This window comes from Neomonachus schauinslandi, chromosome 7 (assembly GCF_002201575.2).
Source record: "Neomonachus schauinslandi chromosome 7, ASM220157v2, whole genome shotgun sequence".
Lineage (NCBI taxonomy): Eukaryota > Metazoa > Chordata > Mammalia > Carnivora > Phocidae > Neomonachus > Neomonachus schauinslandi.
The window spans coordinates 142,847,518-142,870,252 of record NC_058409.1 but is presented as its reverse complement, the minus strand read 5'-3'; the positions used below and the strand labels follow the sequence as shown (position 1 = coordinate 142,870,252).

Sequence of the window (22,735 nt, the reverse complement as noted above, 5' to 3'; positions counted from 1 at the left end):
AGGTCAGGGAGATCATGGGGCCAGGGGGAGTGTAGAAGGGGAACAAGTAGGTAAGACTTTACTTTTACTTTTGTGAGATAGGGTTTTGAGCAGAGGTGAGGCATTGTCTTGCCCTTCTGTCACTGTCTTCTTGAATATATCTTTTTCCTTACTAACTTAATCTTAAATCCAAATTTCCCCTCACTTATGCTCTCGTGCTTTTTCTCTCTTTCTCTAATAAATACACACACACGCATACACACACTCACACGTGAATTTTGGTGGAGCTGGTGGAAACAACACAGTTCAGTGCATAACAGACATGGTGAGTTCTTGAAGGCTTGGAAGACATTGAAACATTTTCTGTATGCTCATTTCTTGTAACAACTTCATTATAATCTTTCTCTCTCTCTCTTCCCTACCCCCACTTGTGTATTTTTTAATGATAGGTTAATAAGGTTAATAAGATAAAATTTACATACAATTAGATTTAGCATTTTCAGTGTAAAGCACTTTTGAGATAAAAGCATTTTATCTCACATTATAGCACATTATAGCACTTTTGAGATAAAAGATTTGGAGATTCCTTCTCTTTTTTTTTCTTCTCCATTTATCAAATATTGAATACCTGCTCTGTACTTAGGCCCTGTGTCAACTATGTTTCCTTTGTGAATTTCATTTCCCCCATTCTTAGCCATTTCAGAGTTCCTTAGAGGCACTTTTATTAAATGGACCAGTTTGAAGACCATTGCTCTGGGGATTCCTTTATACTTTTAAATACTGAAGACCCATAGGACTTTTGTTTATGTGGAGGATACCTTTTTGCTATATTAGAAATGAAAACAACTTTATTTTTTTTTTAATTATTCATGAGAGATGGGGAGGGGGGGCAGAAGGAGAAGCAGACTCCCCGCTGAGCAGGGAATCCCATGCGGGACTCCCCTGGGATAATGACAGGAGCTGAAAGGCAGATGCTTAACCAACTGAGCCTCCCAGGTGCCCAAAAACAGAACTTTAAATGCAGTACGTGTTAACAAAAATAACTTTATGATAAATGTATTTTCCAAGACACAAACTTCAGTGAGAAAAGTAGCATTGTTTCAATTTTTTGCAAATCTTTTTTGTCTGAATTGTTAGAAGACAGATTCACATCTCTGCCCCTGCAGTTACTCTTGCCATATGTTTTGGTTAAAGTGTATGAAGAAGATTGGACTTCACACAGACAATTTGAAAAAGGGAGGGGTACTTTCAGGTAATTTTTGATGTCCTTTGATACTATGCCAAAGTTCGGCAAGTGGTAGTTTCTTTAAGCGGTATTATATCTGAAAGCATATACCTCACCTTTTAAAAATTAAATCAACTTAAGTTAAAATCCATTGGTTTGATGGCTCAGGATAGTCCAGAAATAGACTCATACACATGTGGACAATTGATTTTTGACGTAGATACAACAGCAGTTCGGTGGAGAAAGTATAGTTTTTCAACAAATGGTGCTGGAATAATTAATTGACTCTTCATAGGCAAAAAATGAACTTCGAGCCATACCTTTCACCATATACCAAAATTAACTCTGAGGGATGTTAGACCTAAATGAAAAAGCTAACTACGAAACTTTTAGAAGAAAATATAGGAGAAAACCTTTGTGATCTTGGGTTAGGCTAAGATTTCTTAGATACAACATTAAAAGCATGATCTGTAAAAGAAGAAACTGATAAATTGGATGGCATCAAAATTCACAACTTCTCTTTGAAAGACACTGTTAAGAGAATGAAGACAGGCCACAGAAAATGTTTGCAAAATGTATATCTGATAAAGGACTTATTGGAGTATATAAAACACTCCACTCAGTAAGAAAACGAATGACACAGTTTAAGAGAGGCCCGAAGATTTGGACACTTGACCAGAGAATATATGCATATGGCTAATAAGCATATGAAAAGATGCTGAGCATCACTAGTCATTAGGTAAATGCAAATCAAAACCACAGTGAAATAATTCACACCCACTAGGATGACTATAATCAAAAGGGACAGATATTCAGTGGAGAAGGATGTGGAGAAATTGGAACCTTCATTCATTGCTAGTGAGAATGTAAGATATAGTGTTACAAAGTTGCCATATGACCCAGCATTTCCACTCCTAGGTATATACCTAGGAGAATTCAAAATATATCTTCACACCCCATTGTGTATCAACTGATGAATGGATAAGAAAATGTAACATACCTATAAAATGGAATATTATTTGGCAATACAAAGGAATGAAATACTGGTATGTATAATAACTTGGTTGAACCTCATAAACATTGTGCTAAGTGAAAGAAACTGGTCATGAAACACCACATTTTATGTGATCCAAATTATGGCTCAAATAGGCAAATCTATGTAAAGAGAAAGAATGGGGAATGACTGTTAATAGTTACAAGGTTTCTTTTTGGGATGATGAGGATGTTAAAAAATTAGATTGTGGTAGCGGCTGCATCACTCTGTAAATACATAAAAAGCCTTTGAATTGTGTACTTTAGTTGTTGAGCTTTGTAGTATGTATATTTCGATAACGCTGTTAGCAGAATAGAACTACATCACTACATACCTATTGGAATGAATGAAATTATAAAGTATGACCATACCAAATGTTGGTCAGAATGTGGAACAACAGTAACTTTCATATGCTGCTGGAATGTAAAGTGGTACAACCACTTTGGAAATCAGTGTAGCAGTTTCTTAAAAAGTTAACATATGATCCAGCCATGTACTGGTAGGGACTTACTAAGAGAAATGAATGCATACAAACTCTTGTATGTGAATGTATATAGCAGTTTTATTGTAAAATCCTGACACTTGAACCAACCCAAATGCCTATCAACAGATGAATGAATAAACAAATTGTGATACACCTATACAATGGATTACGAGTCTGTGACTAAAAGAAATGAACTGTTGATACAACATACATGAATCTCAAAATAATACGTGAAAGAAGCCACAGTATGTGCCACTTACATAGAACTCTAGAAAATGCAAATTAATCCATAGTACTAGAATGTAGATTGATGGTTGCCTAGGAATGGGACTGAGAGAACGGTGGGATGGAGAGATTATCAAGGGACCTGAGTTAATTTTGGTGGTGATGGATATGTTCATTATCTCAATTGTGATGACAGTTTTATCATTGACAAGCTTATCAAGTGGTAACCCCTTTAAGTGCATTTTATTGTATGTCAGTGATTCCCCAATGAAGCTATTTTTTAAAAGATTTTATTTGAGAGAGAAAGAGAGAGTGTGCGCACACAGAGGAGAGTGAGAGGGAGAAGCAGACTCCTTGCTGAGCAGGGAGCCCCACATGGGACTCGATCCCAGGACCCTGAGATCATGACCTGAGCCACCCAGGCGCTCCCCCAATAAAGCTATTTTAAAAAATCCATTGGCTTATTTTTTTACTCATGCATGGTTTTGTGACATCATGTTGGTGTTTTGGTGGATACTTGATCATTGAGTTATGCAGATATTCCAAATGTTGACACGTTTCATGTGTATTATCAAAGCTTACATTCCTTAACATCACTACCTGTCTCATCTTGAAAAGCCTTTTAGGTATGTCAGGCTCATTGTGGTGATCACAAGTTTTCTAAAATCCTAATTTTTGCTTGAAAGTTTGATTTTTATCATTGGCAACAAATATCGTCAGTTGTTTTCCTTGGCTCTTAGGCTCACTTCATTCTTTAGTGATAAAATGCTTGAATACCCAGATCTGTCTGAATAACTTGTTTTTGTTTTTTGTTTTTTCAGTTTTTTTAGCCATGGTAAACATGATGTTTCATGGGAGGAAAAAACAGCTAGTTCGGCTGATAACTCCAAAGAATTGTACAAAGTACTTTTTCTTGAGGCAAACGTTGCTGTTGAGCTCAAGTCCAGGAGTGATCCCACACTCCCTGTATTTTCTAGTTCTAAAACTTCCGATTGGTTCTTCTTTAAATCTTGTTTTTTTTTCTGTCTTGATCTAGTGAAGAGACAGACAGCACATTGTAAGTTAACCAGAGGAAGTTGAATTACTAAGCTACGGTAAGAGGGTAGCTATGGAGATGTAAAGAATACTGTAAAGGGTACCTGAGCAAGAGGGTGAGTATCCAAGTAGGGACAGCCTTGGAAGAGGTAGGGCCACTCCTGACAGTTGTGGTTTAGACATCAGTGCAGGAGTGTGGAGTTGTCCAGAGCTAGTCCACAGTTTCTGGGTTAGCAGGAAATAACCCCTCAGGGTGCAGGAGAGCCAAAGTTAATGGATGGGCACGTGGGGGGAGTTGGGTACCCTGTTGGGTACAAGACCTGGAGTGTCTTGGGTTCTTATCAGTAGGGTTGTGAAAAGGTGGTCATTATAACAAACCTTCTGACAGTGCAGCAGGAGCCAGAAAACCACTTCCTCCTGCATTGTCCCTCCAGTACCTCCTACTGACAAATTTGTTTTTAAAAAAATGTTTTGAGTTCAGTGACTTACCACTGGACAGGTACTGAAGGACAGATTTGGAACTGGGGTGACTAAGTTGATAGCTGGCACACCCTTCCTGTAAGTGTTGGAGCCACTGCCTGCCCTGTTGAACTGACAGGTGTCCCCTGCTCCAGGGCGGGGGGCGCGCGAATCACCGCCAGGGGGCGCCCGGCTGGCTCAGTTGGAAGAGCATGGGACTCTTGATCTCCGGCTTTTGAGTTCAAGCCCCACGCTGGGTGTAGAGATTAAAGAAATAAAACTTGAAAAAGAAAAAAGAATCACCACTAGGATCTCTGTAACTACTGCAGGAGTTCAAAGACCTGCAATTAGCTGCCACTGCTGTTTTTAGAGCCAGAAGTAGAAAATGGCTTCACCTTTTCCCACAAAAGTACTTCTTGATTCGGTGCAACTCAAGCCTAGTCAGCAAAGAGGCCAAAAACATGTAGTTTTCAGGCTTCCAGGAGCAACAGTACAGTGAATGTTACGTTTGTAATTACTGGTAATCTGGAGCGGTAAGAAAATACCTAAACTTTGGGATACATGTAGAATTGGGGCTTTATGTTTGCAAGGCCTAATTAATTAGCACATGCATTTTTTTTTTTATAGGTAGTTTTTTTTCTTGTAATTGTAAAAGTAGCAATGAAGCATTAGAAACTTTGGGGAAAGAAGGCAAGAAAATCACCCATGTTCTCATCTGACCAATTATTATGGCTGTTTTTTTCGTATTTTCTCTTTTAGGCTATTTTGATGTTTTTTTGTTTGTTTTTTTTTAAATATTTTACTTATTTATTTGACAGAGAGAGACACAGAGAGAGAGGGAACACAAGCAGGGGGAGTGGGAGAGGGAGAAGCAGGCTTCCCACTGAGCAGGGAGCCCGATGCGGGGCTCGATCCCAGGACCCTGAGATCATGACCTGAGCCGAAGGCAGACGCTAAATGACTGAGCCACCCAGGCGCTCTATTTTGATGTTTTTATCTAGTAGGAAGTACTAGGTAGGAAGTACAGTGTGTATTCTATTCATTTTTTATTTTTGCTTTGCGTATTTAACGTTACGCATTTTTCCATGTTCCATGTAGTGAATGTGCCACAATTTAGATACCCATTCTCCTGGTTTTGGGTATGTAGGTTATTTACAGACATTTTGAGTAATATTTTTCAGTCACATATCTTAATATTTACTTACTTGATCATAGTTATTAATTGTAAAAATTTTTGTTGGTAATCAGATATTAAAAATCCTTTGTTACTTCAGCGAAAGTAATCAAGGCCAACAGTAACCGTCATAATTCATGTTAATGGTGTACCCTTGATATGATGTGATGAAAATGGCACTTTGCCATTTTCCTTTTCTTCCCTGAAAGCCATAGCCCCATTCTAGTCATGAGCGAAACATGAGACAAATTCTGATAGGGGACATCCTGCAAGGTACCCGACCAGTACTCCTTAAAATGACCAAAGTCATCAAAAACAAGGAAAGCCTGAAAAACTGCCAGACCCAAGAGAAACTGTGTTAGCCAAGCTAAGGAGACATGCAACTAAATGTCAGGTGGATTTTGGAGCAACAATAGAAGACATTAGGTGAAGACTAAGGAAATCTGAATAAACTGGATTTTAGTTAATGATGTGTGAATATTGGCTCATTAACTGAATAAACTGGATTTTAGTTAATGATGTGTGAATATTGGCTCATTAAGTTTAACAAAAGTACCATGCTAATGTAGATGTTAATAATAGGGGATACTGGGTGCTGTGTGTGTGGGAACACGGCACTATCTTAGATTTTCTGTAAATGTAAAATTGTTCTGAAAAATAAAGTCTACTACTAATAATTTAACAGTCCTCTGTTTATTGAATTATCACCAGAAGGATAATTACCAGAAGGAATGTGCAGACACTTTCAAATCTAATGTGGAAAAAGTTTCAAGGTAGATAATGACCTAAAAATTATGACATATACCCAAAACTTCTAGGGTTTTCTTCTTCTTTTTTTCATAGTTGGTACTTAGGATATATTTGGTGAGCTGAATTGTTGGCTAGAAAAACTGATGGCATGAGCCAAGCCAACATGGGTGTTGACTTCAGCAGCTGGTTCCAACTTGAGAACCTACTCTTACTGGTTGTTCTTTTCTCCCCCCCTCTCATTTCCTGGGCACTCTCCATACTCAGTCACTAAGGATTTGAGATTTTTCATTAAAACAAACAAAAAACCACCTTTATATTTATTGAGCTAGGCACTGTGCTAGGAACTTTTAGAAGGTATGCCTTGTGAAGATATTAGGTATTCAAATAAAGCAACAAAAGTTCCCACAGGATTAAACAGAAGAAATTTGCTTTTGAAAAGCAGGAAGAGCCTGGGGAGATGGAGGGGAAAAAAAAGAAAAGAAAAGCGGGAAGAGTTTTGCTTTGCTGTTTCTGAGTTGATTTGCATTCATAACAAATAAAATGCAATGCTTTTATTTTGGCCTGAGCTAGATTTGTAATTTTACTGCATGTAAATCTGGCGGGAATTTTATTCTACCGTAAAACTTTATTATTTCAGCTTTAGTAAAGGGCCCCAGGCTGCGCCTTTTGTAGACATTTTCTTTTATAACCTTGGTCATATTACTCTGTTGGGGTTTTGGGTGGTGGGATTGGTCTTCATATACAAGATAGGTTTATCCTTTTTTTTTTTTTTTTAAAGATTTTATTTATTTATTTGACAGAGACACAGCGAGAGAGGAAACATAAGCAGGGAGAGTGGGAGAGAGAGAAGCAGGCGCCCTGCGGAGCAGGGAGCCCGAAGTGGGGCTCGATCCCAGGACCCTGGGATCATGACCTGAGCCAAAGGCAGACGCTTAATGATTGAGCCACCCAGGCGCCCCAAGATAGGTTTATTCTTTCATTGACTTTCTGTATTGGTGGTAGTTGTGCTTGTTTTAGCCCCTCCCCGCCCCAAGCTGCTGAGACCCTTTATGAAACAGGATAGGCTAATTTGTCTTTGTCACAAACTACCTTCAAACCTCAGCAGCTTAAAGCAACAAAAGGTTCCTTTCTCACTGAATATTACGTCTACCACAGGGTGGGGGGAGATGCTCCTGCTAACGGTAATCACTTGGAGACCTAGATTGATGGAGGCTCCTAGGGTGTGCTTCCACAATCATTGAGGCAGGAAAATGCAGTGTGATGTATTGTGTTCATTAGCTCCCCCAGATTTTCTCCCCAGGAGTGATACACATCACTGTAGCTTATATTTCATTGACTGAAGCAAGTCACATGTCCGTGTCTAATTTCAGAGGTGGCAGGGAAGTACAGTCCTACTATTTATCCAGAAAATGGAATGCCAGAAATACTTGATGTCCAATGCTGAGGATTTCCTCCACAGTCCCTGACAGCATTAATTCTTATCTGGCTGGATGAAATTAATGGGCTTGTTGGGATGCATTTCAGTATACAACTTCATTAGTGAAGGAACAATAATTTCTTTTCATGTCATTATCCTTTCTCCTTTGTTCTTCTCATATGTCTATTTAGACAGTACTGTAGGAAGTCTTTTTTGAAATTAAAGTATAATATAAACACAGTAAAACTCACCTTATTTAATGTTCATGAGGTTTTTGTTTTGTTTTGGTCTGGGATAGTTTAATTTTTTATTTTAATTTCTAGTGCAGTATTACATTAGTTTCAGATACACAATATAATGATTCAGCAGTTCCATATATTACTCAGTGCTCATCAGGGTAAGTGTACTCTTAATCCCCTTCACCTATTTCACCCATTACCCCACCCACCTCTCCTCTGGTAACCATCTGTTTATTCTGTAGTTGAGAGTCTGTTTTTTTTAGTTTGTCTCTCTTTTTTTTTTTCCTCCATTCATTTGTTTCTTAAATTCCACATACAAGTGAAATCATACAGTATTTGTCTTTGACTTATTTTGTTTAGCATTATACTCTCTAGCTCCATCCATGTGGTTACAAATGGCAAGATTTTATTCTTTTTTATGGCTGAATAATATTTCATTGTGTATGTGTGTATACACACACACATATATTTATATATGTATATACATCACATATATATATATCCTTTATTCATCTATCGACGGTAGTGCCCATGAATTTTTGACAAATGCATACAGTCATGTAGCCAGCATATTCAAGGGATGGACTAATTCAGCCCTCCTCTCAAATATCCCTGTTCCCTTTTATGATCAATCCCACTCCCAGACCCTGGCAGCCACTGATGTATTTCTGTCTTTGTAGTTTTACCTTTTCCAGATGTTATAAACGGAATCATCTAGTATATAGCTTTTTCAGTCTGGCTTCTTTTGTTTAACATATAACGCATTTGAGATTTATTCATGTTGTATGTATCAGTATTTCATTCCTTTTTATTGCTTAATAGTATTCTGTTGTAGAAAAGAATATTGAATGTATCACAGTTTATCCTCCAGTTGTGGAATGCTTTGATTGGTTTCCATTTTGAGGAAATTATGAATGAAGCCATTATCCAAATTCATATGGGTTTTTGTACAAGCATAAGTTTTCATTTTACTAAGTTAAATATCTAGGAATATGATTGCTGCATCATATGGTAAGAGTTTTTTTTCTTTTTGTCATTTTAATCAGTATGTAGTGGTATTGTACTGTGATTTAAAATTCTTTTGTGGTAAAATATACATAACAAAATTTACCATTCTAACCATTTTGAAGTGTACAATTCACTGGCATTAAATATAGTCACACTCTTGTGCAACCATCACCATCCTCTTGTGATTTTAACTTGCACTTTGCTAATGACCTCAGCATTTTTTCATTTGTATACCTTCTTTGGTGAAGTATCTGTTCAAATCTTTTGCTGAATTTTTTTTTTTTTTTTTTTTGGACTGCTTTCTTACTGTTAAGACCCCAGTTAGTAAGCTGGACAAAGGACTTAGAAAATTCACAAAGAAAGAGAACTTGGTAAAATGTGGAAATGTTGGCTTCGCTAGTCATTAGCTGCTGTACTATCTAGTTATTTTATTTTTATATTTCAGTGGTGTAATGTGTTTTGCCAGAGGGAGCAGCCTACTATACAAATGGAAGAATACAACAAAGTTGGAGTAGATAGAAAATATGTATAGAATATTGACATTAAATTGTGAAAAAAATAAAACATTCACGAAAAGATCATACAACCGAGTTGAAAGAATGAGCAAGTCAAAGGGAATACTCTTGTAATTGGTGGTTATGTTTTAATGCTCATTTCGTCGTTAACTTGCGTGATAATTTAGTTGGGCCTCAGTAACTAAAATAGAGTTAGCTAATCTAGGTCTGCTTCCCTCTCGGCCTTGGCTGCTAGAGGTGGTGTTGGGGTCACATTTTTTTTTCTTTAAAGATTTTATTTATTTATTTGACAGAGACACAGTGAGAGAGGGAACACAAGCAGGGGGAGTGGGAGAGGGAAAAGCAGGCTTCCTGAAGAGCAGGGAGCCCGATGCGGGGCTCAATCCCAGGGTCCTGGGATCATGACCTGAGCTGAAGGCAGATGCTTAACGACTGAGCCACCCAGGTGCCCAGGGCTGCATTTTTTCCCGTGGTGTTTGGCTGGGGTACAGAGGCATTTATTGCCTAAAAATTTCCCTCTTGCTAGGTTGCATCTTTCCTGGTCTTTGGCTTTTTTGGGGTAAGTTTGTCTTTTCCCATTGATGTTTTCAGATTGTCAGCTTCTCCACCTCCACCACCAGTCCCCCGGATACATGAAGCAAAACACAAACCCAGAGAACTCACTGGATGTGATTCCTTGGGTCACCAGTTCCCTTGCTGCTCTGCCTTTTCTTCACTTTTTAGAGTCATCTTCTGTTTATTTCTGTTTAATGTCCTGGGCTGGGGCGCCTGGGTGGCTCAGTCATTGAGCATCTGCCTTCAGCTCAGGTCATGATCCCAGAGTCCTGGGATTGAGCCCCGCATCGGGCTCCCTGCTTGGCAGGAAGCCTGCTTCTCCCTCTCCCCCTCCCCCTGCTTGTGTTCCCTCTCTCTGTCAAATAAATAAAAAAAAATCTTTAAAAAAAAAATGTCCTGGGCTTTTAGCTGTACTTGGCAGGAGGTATAGGGAGAAGTGTGTCGATTTCATCTGGGCCATTCCCTTCAGTCCTCTTGTAGTCTTGACTGCCTCTTTCCTCTAGAGGTAACTACTATGGTGACTTCTAATAAATGTTAGTTTTTCCTGTTTGTGAACTTTTTACATGTGGATTAGGTATTCTTTGTGTCTGAGTTCTTTTTGTGTGTGGGTGTGAGTTATCACTAAACACCACTATGCAATAAATCCAAATCGTGGTTGTAGTTTTAGTTGGCTGGTTTATTCTTATTGCCATATCATAGTTAGTGAATATACCAAAATTCATCCATTCTGCTGTTGATAGACAGTTTAGTAGTTTCCATTTTGGAGGTGGAGCCCAACGCACAACCCTGAGATCAAGACCTGAGCTGAGATCAAGAGTCGGGACACTCAGCTGACTGAGCCACCCAGGCGCCCCTATTTTGGAGGTATTTTTATGAAATAGTGCTGCTATGAATGTTCTTGTACATGTCTTTGAATATAAGTTTACAAGGAAACTATTAATTTTAATAGTAAGGTATTAGCAAAATACTACACAAATATATACTGTAGACATCATACATATATAAAATATGTGTATTTTCCCCCAAAACTGATCCACAAAGTTAGCAACTGTTAATAGTTTATGTATCCTTGCAGAAAAAATGTTTAGCTCTGTATACGTATGCCTTGTTTCAGATTTTTCTACTGCAACATGGATTGGCAGGGAAGAAGCTTCCATTCCTTCCTAGTCCACACACAGACTAGCTAAGGAAATTTAGTTGAGGATATAAAGTGAGAGCAGGTGCAGTCTTTCACTTTGGCAGCTTTTCTCCCGCTTCCAGTTTCCTAATAAGGTATGACTATGCCATGGTAAGCAGGGATTGGGGCCTGCTAAACAGCCAAATGTTTACCTTACAAGTATTTTATAGCTAGGGCTTATCACCATTCTAGTTTATTTATACCAACAATCTTCACCTTTCCATTTAGGGTAATATTTATACATGAGGTGCTTTTGAACAAAACTCAGTCACATCTTCATGATGTGGGGAAAAACAGGGCCAGCACTGCAAAAGAGATTAATTATATTTTTGGACCAAATTCCATTTTAAAGTCATTTAGATTAAATGGTTTTAAATTGGAATTGGGTTGTTGGTTGTACATAAAGAGGCTTTTAGGAATGTTGAGACGTATTATTTAAATCTTACTCTGCTTTCTTCCCCTAATGAAGATATAGCCAATGAAAGTTTTACCACATTTTTAAAAACAGGATCAGTGAAATAAAAATCTAACATGAGTTTTCAAATTTGTGTGTGTGTGCGTGCATGCACATATGAAATAAGTCACATGCTAAGCCTTCTTGCTGAAGAACTTCATTGATAAAATTGGACTTGGTAGTGTCAGTACAATAAAAGTTCAACTTTGATATTTGTAAATTGCATGTTTAACCATTGTTTATTTTTTAAAAAGTTTTATGTAAAATTTTATTTTTTTTAAGATCTTATTTAGTTTAGAGAAAGAGAGCACGCACGTGCGAGCCGGGAAGGGGGGTAGAGGGAGAGGAAGAGGGAGAGAGACAATCTTAAACAGGTTCCATTCTTAGTGTGGAGCTGGATGCAGGGCTGGATCTCATGACCCTGAGATCTTGACCTGAGCTGAAATCAAGAGTTGGACACTTAATCTACTCAGTCACCCAGGCGCCCCTAAAGATTTGGTTTGATCGTTTGATTTTCAGGGGTAGAATTTAGTGATTCATCAGTTGCATATTACACCCAGTGCTCTCTACGTCTCGTGCTCTCCTTAATTCCCATCACTTATTTACCTCATCCCCCCACCCACTGCCCCTCCAGCAACCCTGTTTGTTCTGTAGAGTTAAGAGTCTCTTATGGTCTGTCTCCCTCTCTGATTTCATTTTATTTTTCCTTCCCTTCCTCTGTGTTCAACTGTTTTGTTTCTTACATTCCACATGACTGAAATCATACGGTATTTGTCTTTCTCTGACTTATTTTGCTTAGCATAATACCCTCTAGTTCCATCCATGTTGTTGCAAATGGCAAGATTTCATTCTTTTGATGACTGAGTAATTTTCCATTGTGTATATATACCGTATCTTCTTTATCTATTCATCTGTCGATGGACATCTGGGCTCTTCCCATATTTTGTTTTTTGTGGACATTGCTGCTCTAAACATTGGGGTGCAGGTGCCCCTTCAAATCACTGTGTTTGTATCCTTTGGATAAATACCTAGTAGTGCAATTGCTGGGTCATAGGGTACCTCTATTTTTAACTTTTTGAGGGACTTTCATACTGTTTTCCAGAATGGCTGCAGCAGTTTGCATTCCCACCAATAGTGTAAGAGGGTTCCCCTTTCTCCACATTCTTGCCAACATCTGTTGTTTCCTGAGTTGTTAATTTTTGCCGTTCTGACTGGTGTGATGTGATATCTCACTGTGGTTTTGATTTGTATTTCCCTGATGCTGAGTGATGTTGAGCGTTTTTTCATGTGTCTGTTGGTCATTTGTATGTCTTCTTTGGAGAAATGTCTGCTCATGTCTTCTGCCCATTTCTTGACTAGATTTTTTTGTTTTTTGGGTGTTGAGTTTGATAAATTCTTCATAGGTTTTGGATACTAGCCCTTTATCTAAAGGCATTTGCAAATATCTTCTCCCATTTGGTAGGTTGTCTTTTAGTTTTATCGACTGTTTCCTTCGCTGTGCAAAAGCTTTTTATCTTGATGAAGTCCCCATAGTTCATTTTTGCTTTTACGTGTCTAGTAAGAAGTTGCTGTGGCTGAGGTCAAAGAGGTTGCTGCCTGTGTTCTTGTTCTCCTCTAGGATTTTGATGGATTCCTGTGTCACATTTAGGTCTTTCATCCATTTTGAGTTTATTTTTGTCTATGGTGTAAAAAAAAAAAAAGTGGTCCAGTTTCATTCTTCTGCATGTGGCCATCCAATTTTTCCAACACCATTTCTTGAAGAGACTTTTTTCCGTTGGGTATTTCCTGCTTTGTCGAAGATTAGTGGACCAGAGTTGAGGGTCCATTTCTGGGGTTTCTAGTCTCTTCCATTGATCTATGTGCTAATACCATACTCTCTTGAGGTACAGTTTTGTAATACAGCCTGAAGTCTGGAATGTGATGCCTCCAGCTTTTGTTTTCTTTTTCAGGATTGCTTTGGCTATTCGGGGTCTTTTGTGGTTCCATACAGATTTTAGTATTGTTTGTTCCAGCAGACGTTGATGATATTTTGATAGGGATTGCATTGAATGTGTAGATTGCTTTGGGTAGCATAGACATTTTAACAATATTTGTTCTTACAGTCCATGAGCATGGGATGTTTCCCCATTTTAAAGATTTTATTTTTGGGGGCACCTGGGAGGCTCAGTCGTTAAGCGTCTGCCTCCGGCTCAGGTCATGATCCCAGGGTCCTGGGATAGAGCCCTACATCGGGCTCCCTGCTCGGCGGGGAGCCTGCTCCTCCCTCTCCCACTCCCCCTGCTTGTGTTTCCTCTCTCAGTGTCTCTCTCTGTCAAATAAATAAATCTAAAAAAAAAAAAAAAGATTTTATTTTAAGTAATTTTTACACCCAGTGTGAGGCTTGAACTCACAACCCTGAGACCCAAGAGTTGCATGCTCCACCAGCTGAGCCAGCTAGGTGCCCCTATTATGTAAAATTTTAAAAATGAAATAGACTAATGCAATAACCTCCAATAACCAGCATTTAGATTCAGCAGATAAAGCATATGGCTGATAATTCTTTCATCTCAACCCTTTCCCATCTCATTTTAAAGCACATCCCAGATATAAAATGTTTTCATCTGTAAATTCTTATGTATTCTGAGAGATAACTTAAAAAACACGTACACACAACCACAATACCACCATCATACTACTTACCGGCTTTATCCTCCCAAGTTTTAAAATTATCAATATTATTGCTCTTCACACCATGATTACTGAATTCTGTTTAGGATTTAATGCAGTTCTTTCTGTCTTAGGATATAGCCTACTAGGGATATATGATCATATTACTGTTTTAAAGTCTCTAAAGTAAATCTTTTCTGTGGTTAAACTTGAAGTCTATTTATCATATATACACACATATATATGTTTCATTTGTGCAATTTGTTTTTGATTTAGGGGTTGCTTATTTTCCATTTTGCTATAATTTTGTTTTGGATTATGTAAAAAAATTTCCATGGTTCTAAAACAAGGCATTTGAGAAGTCTAATATTCCCTTCCCTTTCTTTTGTAGAATCAGTGGAGGCTTATGAAACTCCTTACAAAATAATGAAAATTTTGTCTATTTGTGTATTTTGAGAGAACCATAGTTATTCTCTGATTTTTTTCAAAAGTTTCACGAGCAAAAAAAAAAATAGTAGTTCTTAACTTTTTTTGGCCTACTCTTAAAAAACATAAAGACTCATAAGAGCTTTCGTTTGCCCTTAGAAAATGAAACAAAATTTGGAAGTATTAATTCACTTAATACACCTGTTATATGTTAATATTTTTTTTTCAAAGAAATAACTACATACTTCAAACCCAAAATATTGGTGAGAAGAGTGGATTTGTTTTATATTTGCAAATCTCTTAAATGTCTGATTTAATGGGAGGCTGGTGGATTTTTTTCATCTTGGCTGCATTCAGTCAGTTGTGTTATGTAGCCTCTGGAAAACTCCACTGTATCCTGGCAAGACAATGAGGGTAAAAGGCAAAGTCTTAGTGTTACAGTGAAAATGGTTTCAACCTTACAGAGGTGGATGAGTCCAGTACTCTGTACTCTGTTAAGCAGAGCCCTGGAGTTGGTTTAGATTTGTTGTGCTTGCTTAGTTTTTAGTGTTGGTTTGTCGTTGAACGTGGTTTTCTGAAGATCAGTGTCTCATGCACATGCTCCCCCCCGCCCCCGCACTGTGCCTTCTGCATGGTCCTCCCCATAGCTCCCTTGTGCCACCTGGGGCTGGGCCACCCACGTGGGGATGGGACCCATCACAGGACGAGCCCACTGGCATCAACCGTTCACACTCGTGGATATCCCCCACTGTCCCTGCATCTTGTTGGCAGCAGTGTGCCAGCAAGGGCAGCCCTTGCCCAGTCGGTCACTTGTTTCTGGAGGGCAACATAGCGACCCTCATTTGTGTGAGCGCGGCAGTGTCTCTGCTGCTTTCCTCTACACTGTGTCCCGATGCAGGATACTCCTTGCCACGCTTTCGCTGCTGTGCCCTACTTCTGCAGCTGCCTGAGAGCTGGCTGCGGAGACAGGACAGTGTGGGACTGCTTCACCCTTTGTCTGCACCGGCTCACCCACATTTGCACCCAAACCATCCTACCTGGTTAATCCCTCTGTAGCACATGCCTGTCTTTAAAGTTAATCCACAAGGCATCCTAGCACTTGAGGCTGGTGTGGTCATGTTCCAAATGGCTTTAAGTGCTTGTGCCGCTCCCACCTGGATAACTGTGGTAATTGTGGGACTAATTGATGCCCACAGGCACCAGCAGCTCTAGTGATTCTAGATAACCTCATCAGTTGCATGTCCCATGGACCTGTCAGCTGTTTTAGGTAGAAGTCCTAGTGCCTACAGTGGCAGCCATGGTGACCAGGAATCCAGGTTCGGTACCATAAAGGGAGCTTGATGATCGACTTCAACAACCAAGCAAGGCAGCAGATGTGCAGATTACCTACTTGAGACCTGGGAGAACAGTGATGAAAAATAACACTGGACTCTTTTGAGAGCCTATATTTCAGTGAGTCCATTTTGAATCCTTTAAGGAGGATCCATTGCAGGGCAAGTCCGGTTGCTGGCCACTGTGGTAATCTCAGCTCCAGTGCAGGTATTGAATTCAGTGCAGTTAAAATACTAGCTTGATGTTGGATAGCCCATGTGGGCAGCAGCAGGTCCACCACGGGGGGATGGTCCTTCCAGGTCTTCCCCACCCCCCTTGGGTGAGCTCCGGGCTCTTAGCCCAGTTTCCCTAGGCTGAAGTGTACATTTGGAGAAAATTAGAGTGCTCAAAGCAGACTCGAGCTGCCAGGATACTGCCCTGGGAATCATAGAATTCTAGTGTAGTTCTATTTTGTTTGTGTCAGAACTTTGCAGAGGCTGGTTAGGCAGGATTGTTGGGATGTTCATACTGCTTTGCCAGAGCCCAAAGTCTTAGACTGGTGCAAGACGGACCAGAGAGAAAGCTTTTGCCAAAGATGCTTTCATTAATCAAGGATGAAGGTGAAAGTGGGAGGTTTGAAGAGGCTTGGATCCCGTGTAGTTCTGACCATAAATGATTTCAACAGCCAGCATTGTTCTCATGACCCTCAGGTCGCTTCCAGGAAACCAAAGTCCTTCGGGTGGTGGTAGTGGGGCGGGGGGTGGTGTGGTTCTAAAGCTGACTGAAAGACACAGCCCTGGAGCATGTGCTTGATTTGACTCAACCTGGACAACCCCTTCTGGCTCTCGTGTAGGTGGAACTGGCACAGCAAAAGCTCTTCTGTGGGTGGTGGTGTATGGCCTTTCTGTGTCGGCAGTGATTTGCCTAGCTTATCGATAACTACGGGGATTAGTGCGCTAACCAGTTAGCCCGCCTGAGTACTCATTATCCCTCAACTTTGGTAAGTGGTGCTCAGCCATACTAGATTGAGCAACACAGTGCTTTTTAACGTTGGGGGCCAAGTTCCCCATTGCTCAGTGTGTGTGCACCCTAGTCCCAGCGGGTGCTGGGGACTGGTTAAATCCATTAATGATGGGCTTGGATTGCAGTTATTCCCCATGAATGAGGAACTCTGTTGAGAGACTAGATCAAGTTTTCCTTAAGTCCCTGTCTCTAGTACACACCGCTTGTCGTCCTTCAGATTGCCCACTTGGGGTGGGCACTTTGCCTTGCAGATCACAGAGAAGAAGGTCTAAATAAAAGTTGCAACCAGGTTTCATAGGTTGTCCTTCAGAGGGAGCATTATGGAGCCTGTGAATGGGATGGTTCTTGGCATTTGAGGTTCTTCCTCAACATATCACGGGCCGCCCCAGGCAAGAAGGTGGACAGATGTGCTCAGAACCATGTGGGGAGGAGTAAAGGGTGAGCTCTTGCCTCTGGCCTCCCACCAGGTAGTGCTGGACTCTGGTAGCTTCTGCTTAAGGTGACCTCGGTCTCACCTCTCTCTGGCCTGGCACCTTTGTGGTTTTGGGGTGCCCCCTCACCCTATTTGTGTGTATCTCTATGTCTCTGGTGGAGTGAGGTGAGACTAAAGGGGTGTCTCCTATGCTGCCCACTGCTGTTAAGTCCTTGGATGTGTTTTTGTGGGGTTTAAACTGTTAGGACTGGACTTAGGACTTTAAACTGTAAACTCAGGATACCAGTGGTGACCTGATTTTGTGTATTTCTATTTAGCATTAGTTATGGAAGCGTGCAGTTTAATGAGTACAGTTCTCATAGAAAGGAACAACTGGCCTTTTTATATATTAGGAAATTTTTTGGTTTTGGAATATACTTTATTATTATCATAATAACACTTCTCTGCTGCTGATGGAGTCTTGCTTTAACACATTATTTTTGTTTGGGGGTTCTGGTTTTTTTTTTTAAGTTATAATCAAAGATAACTCAATTTATCTTTTTCATTCACAGACATATGTAGAGTGTGTCGGTCAGAAGGAACACCTGAGAAACCTCTTTATCATCCTTGTGTATGTACGGGCAGTATTAAGTTTATCCATCAAGAATGGTGAGTCATCCTTTTAGAATATTTTATGTCTGAGCTTCAGTTTTGTCATTTGTATAATAAGGGGGATTGTTACAATGAACTTTCTCTGAAATAGTTTTTTTTTTTTTTTAATTTTGTGAAAATTTGGAAATTACCCATATTCGTTATTACCATTCCTTGTCATTTTGGTATTATTGTTTTCTGGGTGCATGTGATACCTGTTTGTTCATTTCTACCATGGAGAGCTTATTTTGTTCATTGGAAGTGTTAAGGTTCTCTGATTCTGCTTGGCATGATAATAGCTTACATTTATGTGATGCTTTGTGCCAGGTGGTGCTCATTGCTTTTATACATCTTAACTCATTTAATCCTTAGAACCATGAGGTGGAATATTTTTATTATTATGCAGATGAGGAAACGAGCATAGAAATGTTAAAGTAACTTGTTCTGGGTACACAGCCAACCACTTAGTGACAACCAGGATTGAGACCGAGCTACCCAGGGTAGCAGTATTATCAGACCAGTGTTAGAACTGATGTGATGCTTGGAGATTCTTTCATAGTTGAGGTTAGCCTTGAGGAGATTACAATTTAGTTAATTGAACTTTTTTTTTTTTTTTTTTATTTGAGAGAGAGAGAGAGTGAGAGACAGAGAGCATGAGAGGGGGGAGGGCCAGAGGGAGAAGCAGACTCCCTACCGAGCAGGGAGCCAGATGCGGGACTCGATCCCGGGACTCCAGGATCACGACCTGAGCCGAAGGCAGTCGCCCAACCAACTGAGCCACCCAGGCGCCCAATTGAACTTTTTTAATAGTAAAAATACATATTGTTTTTATCTGTTATGGTTCTGTACTTTCAGAAGGCTTTAAATTATAAAAAGTCAAAAAGAATATTGTAAATATGAAACTGTCACAATTATAAAAGCTCCATGATACGTTAAATTTTAATAAAACAGAACATTGGTTTTCAGTGAAGCCTTAAAATTTCTTTGTTGTAAATACTGCACTTATGAATGTGTTTGTGATTGCAGCTTAGTTCAGTGGCTGAAACACAGTCGAAAAGAATACTGTGAATTATGCAAGCACAGATTTGCTTTCACACCAAGTAAGTTCTTTAGAAGTTTGAATTGCATTTTTGGGTTATAACTGCACGCATAAAGGTTTTTAAGCAGTTTTAAAGCAGCTATTTTTTAACTTTGTCTGTCATTGATAATAACAAAGTATTGCTGTAACATTTTGGAAATTATTTTTTAAAACTACGTGTCAGCTTTTAACACACAGATGCATGTTTATGTGAGAGTGATTGATTTATAGAATATTTCTTCTTTCTTTTTTAATTTTAATTTTATTTATTTATTTATTTTTGAGAGAGAGTGTGCACACCACTGGTGGGGCGGGGAGGAGCAGAGGGAGAGGGAGAGAGAGAATCTTAAGCAGGTTCCATGCTCAGCACAAGCCCCATGCAGGGTTTGATCTCAGGACCCTGAGATCATGACCTAAGCCTAAATTAAGAGTTGGATGCTTAACGGGCTGAGCCACCCAGGTGCCCCTCTTTTTAAATTTTTTATTATGGACAAGTTCAAATGTAAATAAAAAAAGTGTAATGAAACCCCCATGTTCATATTTCTTAGTTTGACTCATTTTTAGCTCATGGCCTTTACATGGTATTCCTTACCTATGTTCTTGTTCCCCACCTCTCTATCCTTTTTTAAAGCAAATCCCATCATTTATAATTTCATCTGTACATATTTTAGTATGTATCTCTAAACAATAAGGATTCTTTTTAAAAACAGTAACTATGATACCATTCACCCAGAAAAATTAATAACGATGTCTTGATTTTATCAAATATGTCCTCACTGTTCAAACGGGATATCTTTTGAGTTAAAATTGTGTAGATTGGAATAATAATAATAAAGAGAAGGTTCAGGAGTCGCATGTTCTACTGACTGAGCCGGGCAGGGCCCCCCCTAATTCACTTCTTAAAAATGAGACTTTCTAAGCTTAATATTTTTGTTAAGCCTATGGCACATATTTTGCAGGTCTTTAAAATTCCAGTTATATTTTATAATTCCTGTGCCTACTGATTGATACTTAATGTTATTCATTTTAAATAAGTAGAGGACTATACTGGCAGCTTACCAAGAATTTGAAGTACACTTTTCATTCTGGGATTGTAGTACATTGCCCTCCTTCCAAAGGTTTTTTGTGTTTTCGTGGGTTTTTTTTTTTTAATAGTATCTACAACTTAAGGTTTATAGCAAACTAATTCTAAGTAATTGAATATTTTCATGAAGTTTCATAGGAAATACTCGTGTGAGCTTTTTTATTTTGAGACTGGTAAAAGCTTGTGTTGGTACTTTTTTTTTTTTTTTTTAAGATTTTATTTATTTGAGAGAGAGAATGAGAGAGCGCATGAGAGGCGGGAGGGTCAGAGGGAGAAGCAGACTCCCTGTTGACAGGGAGCCCGATGCGGGACTCGATCCTGGGACTCCAGGATCATGACCTGAGCCGAAAGCAGTCGCTTAACCAACTGAGCCACCCAGGTGCCCATGTGTGTTGGTACATTTTAGTTAGCATTTGACATAGGCCATTCTCTTTATCTTATCAAAAACTTTATTTACTGGTTTAATGACTTGTGTATCAAGTATCCTCTTTAAGTGGTCTTTGTGGGTATATTGCAAAAAAATAAGCTATTTGTTAATAACTTATTTCTTAATGTTTGTAGCTGTGAATAGTTTTATAATAGGTCATTCATTAATTTTATATCATTGATTTTATTTTATTTTAAAGATTTTATTTATTTATTTGAGACAGAGAGATTGAGAGAGACAGAGAGCGCATGAGAGGGGGGAGGGTCAGAGGGAGAAGCAGACCCCCTGCTGAGCAGGGAGCCCGACGCGGGACTCGATCCCGGGACTCCAGGATCATGACCTGAGCCGAAGGCAGTCGCTTAACCAACTGAGCCACCCAGGCGCCCCTATATCATTGATTTTAAAACTTTACACATCATAATTCCTTATTTTGGCCTCACTGGAGGAAATTGTTTGTTCCTCCCATATGTTCTTTCTGCGATACCTGTGGTAGAGCAGTGGTTTTCATTGGAACCATTTAAAAAGGAAATCTTTCTCAAACATGGCAAAACCTTTCTCTGAGTGTGTTGAACCACATCTTTTTTTTTTTTTTTAAGATTTAATTTATTTATTTGACAGAGAGAGACACAGCGAGAGAGGGAACATAAGCAGGGGGAGGGGGAGAGGGAGAAGCAGGCTCCCTGCAGAGCAGGGAGCCCGATGCGGGACTTGATCCCAGGACCGTGGGATCATGACCTGAGCTGAAGGCAGTTGCTTAACCAACTGAGCCACCCAGGCGCCCCTGTTGAACCACAACTTACAGAGAGATGGGAAGACCTGAATTTACTGGTTGGAATATTAATTATCATTTTAAAATTGGGGGGGGGAGGTGTGATTGGCCAACAAATGTCAGTAGGCTGTTTGCTTCTACATGAAATGACTTTCATGTAGTTTTTGAGTGCTGTGTCTAAGGCTTGTATTTGGGAGGAGGACTGGGTCATCTTTTTTTTTTTTTTTAATTGAAGTATAGTTGAGACACAATGTTATGTTAGTTTCAGGTGTACAACATGGTGATTCCACGACTGTATGTTATGTTGTGCTCACCACAAGTGTAGTTACCATCTTTCACCATGCAATGCTATTGTATATATTCCCTCTGCTCTTTCATCCCTATGACTTATTCCCCTGTACCCATTTTGCCTACCCCCGCCTTCCCTTTTGCAACTGCCAGTTTGTTCTCTGTATTCATATGCCTGTTACTGCTTTTTTGTTTATTTGTTCATCTGTTTTGTTTCTTAGATTCCATATGTAAGGAAAAATCATATGTTGTCTTCAACTTACTGACTTAATTTCCTTAGCACAGTACCCTCTAGATCCATCCATGTTGTCATAAATAGCAGGGTCTTATTATTTTTCATGGCTGAGCAACATTCCATTGTGTGTGTATAAGTATACATACACACTGTTCTTTCTTTATCCATTCACCTACCAGTGGATGCTTGGATTGCTTCCATATCTTGGCTATTGTAAGTAGTGCTGCAGTAAACGTAGGGGTGCATATATCTTTTCGAGTTAGTGTTTTTGTTTTCCTTGGGTAAACACCCAGAAGTGGAATTACTGGATTGTATGATACTATATATTTTTAATTTTTTGAGGAACCTCCATACTCCTTTCCACAGTTTACATTCTCACACCTAACAGTGCACAGGGGTTCCTTTTTCTCTACATCCTTGCCAACACATTATTTCTTATCTTTTTGATACTAGCCATTTGACAGGTATAAGGTGATATCTTATTGTGGTTTTTACTTAGGAGGGTTCTTTCTTGCTAACGTGTCAGCAGCTTCACCTTTTGCTCCTGTTCGCTTTATCTGATCTTTTATAATTTGGGAAGCCAGATAATTGCATTGTTTAAATATTTTATTTATTTATTTATTTATTTATTTATTTATTTATTTATTTATTTATTT

General features: G+C 39.3%; 1 protein-coding gene across 3 annotated transcripts in view; it reads left to right on the top strand.

Moving 5' to 3' along the window:
• The window catches only part of MARCHF6 (membrane associated ring-CH-type finger 6), a 75,908-nt gene that overhangs the window by 4,451 nt on the left and 48,722 nt on the right, over positions 1 to 22,735 (top strand). For all 3 annotated transcript variants that reach the window (XM_044917185.1, XM_021702545.1, XM_021702544.1), the window contains exons 2-3: positions 18,120 to 18,216; positions 19,225 to 19,298. In XM_044917185.1, the coding sequence (XP_044773120.1) occupies positions 18,120 to 18,216; positions 19,225 to 19,298 (171 nt within the window). The remainder of the gene's footprint in view (positions 1 to 18,119; positions 18,217 to 19,224; positions 19,299 to 22,735) is intronic.